The sequence below is a fragment of the Erythrolamprus reginae genome, chromosome 1, assembly GCF_031021105.1.
Source record: "Erythrolamprus reginae isolate rEryReg1 chromosome 1, rEryReg1.hap1, whole genome shotgun sequence".
Lineage (NCBI taxonomy): Eukaryota > Metazoa > Chordata > Lepidosauria > Squamata > Dipsadidae > Erythrolamprus > Erythrolamprus reginae.
The window spans coordinates 227,125,901-227,139,771 of NC_091950.1; the positions used below are offsets into that span (position 1 = coordinate 227,125,901).

The following is a 13,871-nucleotide window of genomic DNA, read 5'->3' on the forward strand; positions in this document are numbered from 1 at the left end:
AACAAAAGTTTAGACTGAACAACCAGTACCAGATACCTATGGCATTCTTAGGTATCTGGTTGATCAGTCTAAACTACCATCTATGGAAATTATCCAACTCCCATAAAAATGGTTTTTGTTGAAATCATTTTTTGTCATTAAGGCTTTGCCACACAGATGAATATTTTGAGTTTCTCTGCAACTTTGGAAAAGTATTAAGAATTAAGGTTACTGAAAAAGCATACAGACCTCTGGTTTACTTTAAAAGCTACTGACCACTTCTGAGCTTTTCTCTGAATATGGCCTTGTCAGCCTGAAGACAGTGATGCTTATGTCCTGGACGTTCATATTTACCTAAAGTTTAAAATGATTAAATACATTTATTTATTTATTTAATTAGACTTGTATGCCACCCCTCTCTGAGGACTCAGAATTTGGTTGCAAAAAGAGCCAATTATTCTCCATATGCATCTATAAGTTTTGAATTCCTGTATACCCAGGAAAAAAAAATCTTCCCAGGTCCAAAGTAGCTCTGAAAGACACAATAAGTACACAGCAACGAGTTCAACCTGTTCTACCTGGCAGGGTTGACAGTTCAGATGCCCAATGCCACCTTTCCTGCTTGATCTGCTCTCTAGTCTAAATCTTTCAGTATACAGTACTTTCAACATGTATATTTTCAAAAGCAAAAAATCCACCTCTGCAACTTTAAATATCCGACCAGGAATGCTATATCTTCCTCATTATTTATAATACTCTTGCGAATCCTCAAAGCTATCAGAAAAATGCATCAAATTTGTTATCTTCATTGTTGGTCTCTATCCTGCTACTATTGTCTCTATCCTTAGTCATTGCAAGGCACCTGACTTCCCTCCAACATAATAGATGACAAAGCCTTAATAGATGATACACATTTTAAGGCTGTCCTTAGTAAAAAAAGGAAAATGCTATCTTTCATCAAATAATAGATAGAGGAAAGAGGTTTTTAAGGTGGCATTCAAATTACAGTGGTTCCTCTACCTAAGAACTTAATTTGTTCCGTGAAGAGGTTCTTAAGTAGAAAAGTTTGTAAGTAGAAGCAATTTCTCCCATAGGAATCAATGTAAAAGCAAATAATGTGTGCAAACCCATTAAAGCTCGAAATTTGGGTGGGAGGAGAAGGAGGAGGAAGAGGAGGAGAGTCGCTGCTGAAGGACGAAGGTGAGGTGAAGGGAATCAAAAAACCCCAAAACTTTAAGGCTTAAAAAAAAAGAGGGACTCTGAGACTGCAAGGAGGAGCACGTGCCTCCCATACACCCGGCAAGAGGTTGCCTCCAATACACTGCGCCAGAGACAGAAACCCAGGGGGAATGGCAGGAAACTGGCTGGGCCTTTGTACTGCTCTCAAACTTCCTGGGAAATTTTTCTGGGCTCGGGTTCTTAAGTAGAAAATCGTTCTTAAGAAGAGGCAAAAAACTCTTGAACACCTGGTTCTCATCTAGAAAAGTTCTTTAGTAGAAGGGTTCTTAGGTAGAGGTACCACTGTATTGTGTTTCACTCCATTGAGTGTTTCACTCAATTATTGTGAAACACTCAAATTATTGAATGTTTTCTCAAACTTGGTAGCTTTGAAATGGATGAACTTCAGCTCCCAGAATTCCTCACAACTCAAAGCTGCCAAGGGTGAGAAACACTGGTCTATATAGAGCAGTGATGCTGAACCTTTTAGGCACAGAGTACCCAAATTGGAAGGCGTGTGTATGCAGGCACGCCAGAGTTTCGGAAAACCAATGACCATCTGGCCAGCACGCATGCATTTTGGAAACCTGACATCCAGTTTGCCAGCATGCATGCGCACCTTGAAAACCTGACATCCAGTTTGCTGGCACACATGTGCACCTTGGAAACCTGATGTCCAGCTTGCCTGCATGCATGCACACCTTGGCAACCCGACGACCAGCTGTCCAGCGCACATGCACACCTTGTTGGACCGGCTGGCTGAGCTAGGCTGACGTTACGTGTGCCCACGGAGGACTCTGCATGCCACCTCTGTCACGCATGCCATAAGTTTCTCATTATAGATATAGAGAATACATTCACATCAACAATATCTGATTATATTAAAATGAATTAAGGACCTATCTCACAACAAACTTTGGGTCACGTAAAACAATCCATCTACATTTCTAAAAATATCTGCTCTATAAAATTATATTTAGTTTGACACTTTATTTAATATTGCAAGCCCGATATGGGATAAGCTAAAACTACTTTTGGGGTGAATACACAAACCTAAAGGCATAATTAAGCTTGACTAAGTCCATTTCATTTTTTTTGTGTAAATAAAATATTTGGAACAAGTGACAAACTTCAACATCCTTTGTGTGTCACAATCCTGATTGCACCATAGCATTTGCAAATGAGAAGAATCTACTCTCTATTTGGTTGCCTCATTGCACAATATGTATAGAATGTTTCCATACATATAGAGATGGGTTCACCCCTACTGTGCTTGGATATCTTGGCAATAACACAGGCATATTTTTCTGAACTGCAGCTCTATTTTACATGTATCTGAAACAATAAATTTATTAGCTACTTGGAAATTATAGAATGTGAACTCACAGATAAATAAATCTCCCACTCTTCCTAGGACACTCTAGATGATTATTTTTTGGAAAATCCTATTTTAGAGATTAGAATACTAATCTCAAGAATTTTAGTGTCAAAAATTAATTACTAACTCAAACATTTTTAGTTTTTCAGAAAGGTCTCATACAAAAGTATTTTATACAAAGAACCTTTTTTTGTTTTTATATAAAAATTCACAAACAGCACATAATGAGATTCACAATATTCCTGGTAATCCAAAAAAGAGATTAAGCCTAACAAGTAAGCCTCTCAGCAGAACTGGTTCCTGAGCAAACATTCACATGAATAGTATGTACTCTAAATAGTTTCTTTCAATGTCATGTATGTTTCCTGAGATGTCCTTTAAATAGTTCTACTCTTCAAAAACATGTTAATCCAACTGCACTTCTTAGAGTATGAGAAATAACATTATAAAAAAAATTGAAAATGTTAAAATAATAATAGTAATTTTGAAAAATATGTTCATTTTACCTAGTTACCTTAAAGGTTTTTTCAAGTCATCACATTATTTTAAAGTATGCTTTCATTCTAAATATTGATAGGTTATGGGAGAAGTGTGTGTTCTATACTGATTACTTTAAACAAGGTACAGAAAACATTGTTTTTACTCATCTTATTCTTTTTCACCACACCCTTAATTTTATGATTGGTATTAGTTATTTTTAAGAACAGAATATAGGCCAGATGGACAGTAGTCCAAATATTTTTGTTTTGAATATAAAACAATTTATTTGTTACATTATATCCTGGTAATTAAAAGTTGTAAGGCTTGTCTGTCTATAGAACACACATATATTAAAACACTAACATATTAACTCTTATTCCCCAATGATCCATATGAATATACATAGTGGTCTTTGGTTAGCCATACAAATGGCTAACCAAATATAATCCAAGTTATACTACTACAAAAGCACGGTTTCTATAGAAACAGAAATAAGTATTTAAAGTACATGCATTTGTACATGTATATAATCTGTATATGGGTAATTTCACAAAACCCCCCCCCCAATCATTTTAAAGATTTTAAGAATGAAAGCAATAAATGCAATTTACAGGAACACTGCAAAAACACATTAAGTTGATAGATATCCAAAAGCTTCAAAATATAACTAATGTAAGACTTGCTATTTAACAATGAATTGTTCAAAATAACCTAGATATAATTCTAGGTTTATTTTTATTTTAAAGCCCTGGGCCACTTTAACTATTTGTATCCACGAGTCATGTTGATTGGCAAGGCAACACACATATTTATTATTAATTAATTAATTAATTCGAATTCTAGGCCGCCCTTCTCCCGAGACTTAGGGCAGCTTACAGCAGTGTTTCCCAACCTTGGCAACTTGAAGATATCTGGACTTCAACTCCCAGAATTCCCCAGCCAGCATTCGCTGGCTGGGGAATTCTGGGAGTTGAAGTCCAAATATCTTCAAGTTGCCAAGGTTGGAAAGCACTGGTTTACAGCATAAATTAACACAGAAATCAGAATTAATCTAAAACAACCCAATCTAATAAAAAAACAAAACTTAAAAACAGTTTACTCAACCACCCCATCTCATACATCAAGCATTCAATCAATGGCAGGGGCTGGAATAAGATGATCAGTTCAACAACTGAACATACTGTAGCTATAACTGTTATTTATTTATTTTATCTCCCCTTCTGCAAGCTACCCTACTAGAGAACTCGCACCAAACGAAGTCCTTAGCAAAAAGCGTGCACATGCAAAACCGAAGCCGCTTGGAGACCAAAAGCAGCCCGAGGCCCCAGGATTAAACGGCAGGAACATTTGGCCCCAAGCTTGACAGATGCAGCGGAAGGGGAGCCGACTGGTTGCGCTTAATGGCGACTCCCAATGGGCCTGGTGCTCTCGCTCTCTCGAATCCCGGGCACAAGTCCCGCCCCGGACCCTTCGCGGCTGGCTCGCAAAACACCGCCGCGGCTGGCAAGCCCTCTCTGCCCTGGCCCACGGCTCCCGAACGCTTCCCCAGATCCGCGCTCTCTCAGCCCGCCCGCCGGCCGACCCTCCTTCCCCTCCGATGCGTCTACCTGCAACCGCAACCAGCCTCCCCCGCCGCAGCGCTTCCGAGCCCAACCCGCCTTCACCCCGATGTTATGCCACCGCACTTCCCATTAAACGCCACGAGCAAAGAGCCCGCCTATCTCCACCTCCTCCCCCCACCCACCCCCAAAGGCAGCGTTCTCCGGTAACTCCCGACCTTGGTCGCCTGCCTGACTGCGGGTCGCCCTGACGCAGCCTTCGCCCCTCCGGCAGACTGTGGCGATGGGCCTGGAGGAAAAAGCACCTGCGCCTACCTGTTGCGCCGCTTGTCAGCACTTTCCTCTTCCGAGGGAGCTGGTGGACTGCCTCCTTCCTCTGGCTTGCACTTCCTCCTCCTCCTCCTGGGGCGGCTGCTGCTGCTGCGGCTGTTACCGCCGTTGCGTCAAAACCGGAACATGGCGTCGGGGCCAGCTGCTATATATACAGGAGGGAAGCGGGAGTAGGACTTCCCTGCGCGCCCGGACTCGGGCGCACCAGAGGAGCCAGCAGAGCGCCAGAGGAATGGCTCCTTCAGGAATTCTCGAATCGATTGTCGAAAGGATAATAATATGCCTTGCAACCCAATCGGCGTTTTTTTGTTTTGTTTGCTTGTTCGTTACCGGGTTAGTTTGCCACAAGTTGGCAAAAATGGCCGCAAGCGCACGTTCTCTGCGTACGCCAAAACAGTGCGAGATACCGCTGCTCCCCCTTTCTGTGGGTGGCAAACGGAGGTTTGGCCCCTCTTCTGGCCAATCACTATTATGTAGCAAAACTCTCCCGTGGCTCCCCTCCACTCATCTGGAAGCCTAGTAGAGCCTGTGACCTTTTTAATTTTTTAAAAAGATTTTCTCCATACACTCCATCTATACATCAATATACACACATCTTGAGATTATCAGTGATACACATGTACAAACATTTTAAATCAACGAATCATAAATCAGTATCCTACTTTGCACCAATTTTCCACTCCACTTCTTCAGTGTCTTCTGCACTTCTCCAGTCTGTGACCCTTTTAATCATCACACCACACAGGCTGGAGCCTTTTTTGTTCACCATTGCCAAAGCTTGATTGCTCCTTAATTGTCCTCAAATAACCGAATAAAACTTATCCCTCTGCACTACAGCCTCCTTGCCTATCATTACCAACTTGACATTTAAATTTAGTGGGGGAAATGTTTCCAATAAAGCATTTCTTTTCCTTGGTATTAATTGCTTTTGGATTTCTAAGATTAATTTCAGAAATTTGGAGCAGAGGTAAAGATATGTATGTTTAGCTTTCTCAAGTCTAAAAAGTAACAGGTTTAAAAAGTAGAATTGTTGCAATGATTAAAACATTGTAAGGGGAAAGCTGTTAATCTACAATTTAAGCTGTTTAATAAAGTTGTTGGAAAAGGTACTACAGATCCTCCCCCTCCCCCATGGTCCAGATGTCAAAAGGAGGGGCATAAGCTGTTCAGCATGCAAAATTTTAGCACTCTTTTGAGTTGCATCCTTGACGTCTATTTATCATGATCAAAAATAGGCTGTTGTTTGATCAATTAAATGCTGCACATTCTATAGCACAATAATTTACCATCAAGCCTCTTCCTCATACAAACGTGTCAAACAGAAAGAAAAAGTCATAGAAAAAAAACCTAAAGTGAAAGTAAGGTTTTACATTTAGGCAAGAAAACAAAATGTACAGGTATATTATGTGGTATCTTGCTCAACAGTAGTAACTGAGAGGGACCCTGGAGTCCTAGTGGACAACTTTAAATATGAGCCAGTGGTGTCCAGCAGCTACCAAAAAAGCCAACACAGTTCTAGGCTTCATTAAAAGATGGGAGAGAATCAGGATAACGTGAAGTGTTAATACATGTATCAATTTATAATGCGGTGGTAAGACCAACTTGGAATACTACTTTCAGTTTTGGTTGCCACAATGCAAAAAGGATGTGAAGACTCTAGAAAGGGTATGCAGATGAGCAAAAAAAAATTAGGGGACTGGTGACATGAATGTTTGCAGGATCTAGGTAAATGAAAATAAGGACTAGGGAAGACATGATAGCAGTGTTCCAGTATCTCAGGGGTTGCCATAAAGAAGAGGGAGAGAACAAGCAGTGGGTGGAAACTAATCAATGAGAGAAGCAACTTAGAATTAAGGAGAAATTTCCTGAGTTAGAACAATTAATCAGTGGAACAGCTTGCCTCCAGAAATTGTGAATGCTTCAACATTGGAAGTTTTAAAGATGTTGGATAACCATTTGTCTGAAGTGGTGTAGGGTTTCCTGCCTAAGCAGGGGGTTGGATTAGTATACCTCCAAGGTCCCTTCCAACTCTGTCATTCTATTGAGTCAAGCTCAACTCCCGATGATTTCAAAGTCTTATTCAAGGCAAATGGAAGAACTATTGCTTCTGGGATATTTTTTTCACTTCTTAATGTAGACAGTAGTCCTGAATTCTCTTTCCCATCCCAGTAGTACCATACTGCTTTCAAAACATTTATTGTTACTGAAATGAGCTGAAATCAAAAACCAATGTCACTTCTCAACAGTCAATTAAGAGTTTCTGAAATTAACATGGCAACATTACTTTGCTACCTTGCTTCGTTAGCAATATGTTATTTATAATGTGAATAAAGTTTAATTTTATTTCTGAATAGAAATTTTGTAGTGCATATTATAATTTTGGCCAGTATTTGCTTTCATCCAATTAAATATTACAATTCCTTTTTTATATATGCAATAAACATGAATAAAATTGGATTTCTCAGTGTGATTTCTGACAATACTGTGCTCCAGTTGAAGGTTTATTATAATGGATGACTTATATCTTAAAAGTATATAACATTGCTGAGTAACATAAATTAGAAGATATTATAGCATTTTTTATTTCAAATAACTAATGTACTAGTATTGAGATTCCAATTACCACAATCAATGTTCCCTCTAATTTTTTTTGGTGTGGGCGGAAAAGTATAGTGTCTGAGCGGCAGTCCCTTTGGGACTGGGCGGCATAGAAGTATAAATAAACCAACCAACCAACCAACCAACCAACCAGAAAAAAATTTCCTTCTTTTTTATTAAAAAAAATTAATAATAAAACAAAACCAAAATCTATTACTATTATTACTATCTTCTCCTCTTTTTCCATCCGTCTCCTCCCCCCTTGTGTGTGTGTGTGTGTATGTGAACTCTTGAACCATTTCCAATAACAGGTGAGGGCTATTGGAAATGGTTCAAGAGTTCTCTCTCTCTCTCACACACACACAGCTGGTTTTTTTCTCTCTGTTATTTGGGTGCTTTTTACCATATGCTTTAAATCAAGTGATTTCTCTCTTTCTCTCTCCCACTCTTGCTCTCTCTTTCTCACTTTCTCTCTCCCTCTTTCTATCTCGCTGTCTGTTGCTCTTTTTTTCTCTATTGCTTTCTCTCTCTCTCTTGCTTTCTTTCTCGTTCTCTCCCCCCTCTCTCTTTCTCACTTACTTTCTCTCTCCCTCTCTCTTTCCATCTTGCTCTGTCTGTTGCTCTCTCTCTGTCAGCGAGAGCGCTTTCTCCGAGCGCTTCGGGAATGCCTGCCCTGCCTCTACTGCAGGCCCCTTGCTGAAAGCTCGGGGCGAAAGCGCTCCCAGCGAAGGGGCTACGAGAGGGGCGGGGCGGGCATTCCTGAAGCGCGCGGAGAAAACTCTCTCACAGCCCCCTGGCTGGGAGCGCGGATGATGAGAAGCCGCAGCTGCCACCGCCGTGGGAGAAGTCGCGCCCCAAAGTGGGAGGCGGAGAAAGCCAGAGAGTGGGTGGATTGGGCGGGTAGGGGGCAGCAGTGAGAGGCCAGGGGCGCGAGGGGGCTGGAGGCACCATGGTGAGACAGGGGCGGCCACGGCTCCCTTTCCTTCCACCCATGTCTACTGCCAGCGCCTTCCCACCCCCCGTGGGCTGGCAGGGGGATGGGGAGCGCACGGGGTGCATCCGCACTTTCACTGCTCCCCGCCCTCAACTCCAACGCCCGGCTCCTTGCACGTCCTTGGAAAAGGGTGCGTGTGGGGGGGGTATTTTGGGCCTCACGCGTGCGCGCACAGCTTACAGGGAACAGTGACTACAATAGTTAACTTCTTGGGATATTTACCTTTCTTTACCAATGGATGGGGCAATACATGTTAAGTTATCACATACTTTTCTCACTTATTATTTTTATTGCTGCTAAAGCAACAATAGTAAGAGCCGAGGTGATGTAATGGTTAGGATGCAGCATTGCAGACTAATTCTGCTTCCTGCCTGCAATTTGGCAGTTCAAATCTCACCAGGCTCAAGGTAGATTCAGCCTTCCATCCTTCCGAGATCGGTAAAATGAGGACCCAGATTGTTGGGGGGCAATATGCCAACTCTGTACACCGGTTAGAGAGGGCTGTAAAGCACTGTGAAGTGGTATATAAATGCTATGCTATATTGCCTTTATAAGGCATTAAACATAGGTACAGTAGAAAATGAATTGGAGAATAATATAATCAATACTTTTATTGAAGATGTTATACTACTTTGACTTCCTGTTACTCAGCATGCCTTATAAGTCTAGAGTCCATCCTACAGTATTTTTTTTAATTTGCTTTATCAAACACAAAAAGGACTTCTGGAATGGACATGAGCAACCCTTGACAACCAACTTCAATTTCATAGCCCTTTGGTAATAAATTAAGGAATTATTTTTGAAACCTGCTGGTATATATATGAAAAAACTCTTTAGCTACCTCCTATTGCAAAAAAAGTTAAAACTTTGGGGACCAATCCCTTCTAAAGACGTCACCAACATGTTTCATATGGCCTTCATATTTTCCTCAATTGTCAAAAAGATTACCTGCTCTTGTTTAAATGTTATATATATATATATAAACAAAATCCCCCCATGAATACTTTTCATCTACATGCTTTTTCAAGAGTCACTGTTAAAAATACATCCTAAAATTCCTCAAAGATGGTTTTTCCAAGTATTGTAATAGCCTTCTAGCTTTTATTCAGCTCTTCATTCACTTCTTCCTGAATTTCCTTTTTAATTTTTGATGTATCATACTCTAGTATCATATCAAATTGTCTCCAAGGCATTTCCCATTTTTTAATTCTTTCTTTGTCTTTTTTTGTAAGATATTCATCAAAGTTGATGCCCTGGATATTGTATTTGGGGTGTTCCCAGCGTTTTGACCACGGCCTAGGCTTCATTTTGACCTTCATCTAATATAATTCAAAGTAAAATGTGTTAGTATGTGAATATTGTATTTCAGTAAAATACTTTCAAAAATTATTTTTGTGCTCATAGAAATCCCACATTCATACATACTAATTTTTAACAATGCTGAGATATCAGATGTTTCCCAGTTATTCTTGGAATGTGTAAACTTGTGCCAAACAATATCTGCTGACTCTCAGGGATTATTATACTTCTTGATGAAATAGCAATAGCAAATAAATAAATAAGTGGGCCATATTTCACATGGGAACTTTATTGGTCAAATACAATACTGTGCTGGAACCTAAAATCATTTGGAAACCTTTGAAAATTGGCAGAGTTTATAGAGATCTTCATGCTTGTAAGAAGAAATTGTTTTTCTCTATTAACTCAAAAACAATTATTTATGGGGGGGGATGCTGACAATAATAAAAACAGGGCAATCCTCGACTTAAGAATACTTGCTTAGCAGCTAATCAAAGTTATAATGGACCTCCCTGGGGATATTTACAACCGGTTCCAAGTTCTGATAGCGAGGCCTGTACGTCTTGGCAACCGGTCATTTGCAGCGTCCCAGTGTCTTGTGATCTCACTTTACAACAGGTTGGCCAAAAACTAACATTTACCTCTGGTTTTCAGCAAAACTGGCCCTAATAAACCACTGGTTCGTTTATCAACTGCAGCTTTGCTTAGTGATCACCACAAAAAAAAAATCACAAAAAAACTGGTAATATGACTATAAGGGGCTGATACCATTACACCATTACCATTATGACTATAAGGGGCTGATACCATTACAATCATAAGTCAAGGACTACCTTTAATTTGACAGGAAACTTCTACTGCAAAAACATTAACCAAGTAAGCAGAATTCTGTATAACAGCTTTACAACGCAAAATTATTTTCAAGCACAACAAATTGTTAGCTGCACACAGCAATTACTATTACTATTACTATTACTATTACTATTATTATTATTATTATTAATTAATTAAATTTGTATTCCGCCCCTCTCCGCAAACTCCTTCATATTACCTTATTGACAGGAACGTCATCATAAAGTATGTAAGACACTGGCTTCATGTTTACATCAACAGTGCTGAACTCTGGCAGAGCATCTCGTAAATACATCAAGTTATCATCTGGCCTCTTCTCCAACTTCAAAACCTTGATCTCATGGATTAGGGGATTATATAATTCATAGCAGATTTCAATACCTTAAAGTGAACATTAATTCTTTAATTGATATAGCAAATGCTTACCACACTTAACTAACAATTTTTTTCTTAAAATGAACTCATGATGCTTCATGTTTTAAAAATATGAAAGCTGAGTTTTCCTTGTGTGATACTGTCGTTTCTTCAAAATATTTAACTTTACTGTTTGAAGCTGATTCTGTTCCCTTTTGTGAATGTCCTGACTGCATCCTTAAAAGGCATTACAAACTCTATGTACTTACCTTGTCCATTTATTACATTTCGAAGTATGAAGGTTGCACCAAGTCCCTTTCCTGATCGCTGAATGCAAATTCCTACAAAAGAGTTGCATTTTCCATTGGAAAAGGGATCCATTGCAGAAACAGCAAGTATACTTCCTGGGAGAAAAGAAAACAATCCAACATTCAAATAAACTAAGTAAAGTCAAACCCATGGATTAATATAGAGCACCATATTTTCTGGAGTATAAGACACACCTCCCCCCCCCCCCGCCCAAGAGGCTGAAAATTATACTCCAAACCTAGCTTTTTTCAAAGCTTTTTTCTCCAACCCTAATGAGGCACTAATGATTTTCCCAGCTCTTCCTGGCTTGCAGGATACTCCCACCTAAGATTTTTTTCAGCCCTAACCAGGGAATAAAATAATGTGCTGAAGCTGACCAGACTAAGGATGCTAGCCAGATGAATACCTGGTAGGTAGATTTTTCCCCTCCTATTTTCCTCCCCCAAAACTAAGATGTATTTTATACGCCAATGCGTCTTATACTCTAAAATATGGTAAATATGACACATTAAAATAAAAGTCAACAATTTTCTGATATAGTTTTACTGCATATTTTCAACATTCTGGAATAGCACAGGAAACATTGCATATGGGACTAGGGTTTTTGCATGAAAACTAATGAGAAACTCTGATTCTTTCAGAATTAAATAAGAAGCCAGGCTCACCAGCCAAGCAACTGATCAAATATATACGCATCAGCTTCCATGCCCACTCTATTATACTATTTATACATATTTATATAAATATAAATATTACTAACTCTGTAACATTTAAAATAGAACTGAGTACTGTATTTGGTTATTTACTTAAGTATGGACAACTGCTACATTAATTTATAGGCAAAACTTTTTTCAGGCTTCCAAATAGTCTGGGGTGGGGGATGTCACAGCTTGGAGGTACATATTCATTAAAGTTAATCCAAACCTTATGCAGAATTCCCCAAAAGGTCAGGCAACCTGAACAAATAGTAGAGTTCACTATGTTCACATGATGTTCAAAGCAGTTCTGGATTATTTCAACATAGAGTCCTACTAAATTGAACATTATGTATAAAACATGTTTTCTTTTACATTAAAATACAATTATTTATGATGTAAGCAATGCCACATTATGAAGTTAACATTCCAAATATAGTACTGACCGACATAAAATTCTGGAATATTGATGACTTTTCTTCTTTTTATCATAAGTTGTCTTTCAAGGAAGAATTTTAAAGGATTTGTTCTCTGCCGTGGAGGGATGAATTCAGGACTCAAGAACCTATCAGACATATAAATAACTTCAAAACAAAAGAAAATTTGACTTGTTTAACATTTAAAGATCAAATATAACTAGTGTTATTTTTACCGGTTCTGTGCTGCTTGTTGTTTTACTTTATCAATAATGATTGGCTTGGGAGGTGGTTTAAATTGTTCTGGTTCTCCATCTTTACTGTTGAATCGCCCAGCTGATAAAGAAAGGCACCCTTTGAAAGAATAATATTTACATTAATTAACTGCTATGTTTTAACAGCATCTAGTCTTGTGTGCCGCACTACCAAACATCCTTTTATTTCAAGTCTGTATAAAAAATTACAAAGATGCTTAAGAAATATAATCAGATGCATATTGGCTTCTAATTGTGATCCACTTTAGACATTAATATCTATACATGTAAAGGATGCAGCTAGATTGTTTAAAAAAAATTGAAAAACTGATAATACGTTTATCATGGCATACGTTTTTGCGGACTAAGGTTCATTCCAATCAAACGCATCAAGTGCTTACAGCAATTGACAAATGCATCATTTAAAAAAGAAGATAGGCTTGAATCACGCACAAGATTCAAAAAGCATACCGAAAATTAAGATCAGAGTTCTAAGGAAAGAACTGGGGGAGGGGGGAGCCTGGATTCTCGCAATCTTCCGTTACGGAGTATTTATACTTCCAGGATGTACAAAAACAGAACCAATTGAAACGACAATCCCTATTTCCACAGCCTCTCATACGGAGAACAACCACAAAAGCATGCACAAGTCAACAACAGTTTCACACTCAACAAAGGGCTTTCTTGTTAGGAATATATCTCAACGGAAGGTAAAACACATTCAGAACGAACACTTACTACAGCGCCCAACATAAGGCAACCAAAGCTTCCTTGCAAGAGCAGCCATGACGGTTTAGGACGATGCCTTCCAAATAGAAAAGAGCGCGTGCGCCTGAGACCGCAACAAAAATGCTATGGCAGCCACAGAGAGTCAAAATTAGTAGTTCTCGCAATGAAAAGGATATCCAAGCGGGAATGATCTGGTTTCAGTAGAAACCTTTCATCCTCCTCTGTACCGGCTGAAAATGAGAAGTGTCGAAATTAGGGACGCTTTTTTGCGCCAAACTGCCCCTCTCCCCATATATTGATGTTAAAAATAAGTTTTCTAAATTCTCATCCGGTTTTCCTGGTGAGGTGAAGCCTTGTTTTTATTTATATTAAATATACACGGAATCAATGGTAAGATAAAATCTGTTTCCACTCTCTAGCAAATCTG

At 39.2% G+C, this 13,871-nt stretch overlaps 2 protein-coding genes across 4 annotated transcripts in view; both read right to left on the minus strand.

Annotated features, from left to right (window-relative positions):
• The window catches only part of ITSN2 (intersectin 2), an 88,975-nt gene extending 83,645 nt beyond the window's left edge, over positions 1-5,330 (minus strand). Inside the window, exon 1 of one of the 3 annotated variants that reach the window (XM_070732388.1) lies at positions 4,930-5,330. The gene's annotated coding sequence lies outside the window, so the exon portion shown is untranslated. Of the gene's footprint in view, positions 1-4,832 lie in introns of all 3 variants that reach the window. The other 2 variants (XM_070732391.1, XM_070732389.1) reach the window with 2 other exon arrangements.
• A 3,791-nt stretch (positions 5,331-9,121) lies between these two features.
• Positions 9,122-13,560, minus strand: MRPL19 (mitochondrial ribosomal protein L19). The gene is made up of 6 exons (XM_070732387.1): positions 13,454-13,560; positions 12,698-12,815; positions 12,492-12,610; positions 11,311-11,445; positions 10,887-11,068; positions 9,122-9,855 (listed from the first exon to the last, which is right to left on the minus strand). The coding sequence occupies exons 1-6, from the start codon at positions 13,500-13,502 to the stop codon at positions 9,631-9,633; spliced, it is 828 nt and encodes a 275-aa protein (XP_070588488.1). The 5' UTR covers positions 13,503-13,560; the 3' UTR covers positions 9,122-9,630.
• Between the last annotated feature and the right edge of the window lie 311 nt (positions 13,561-13,871).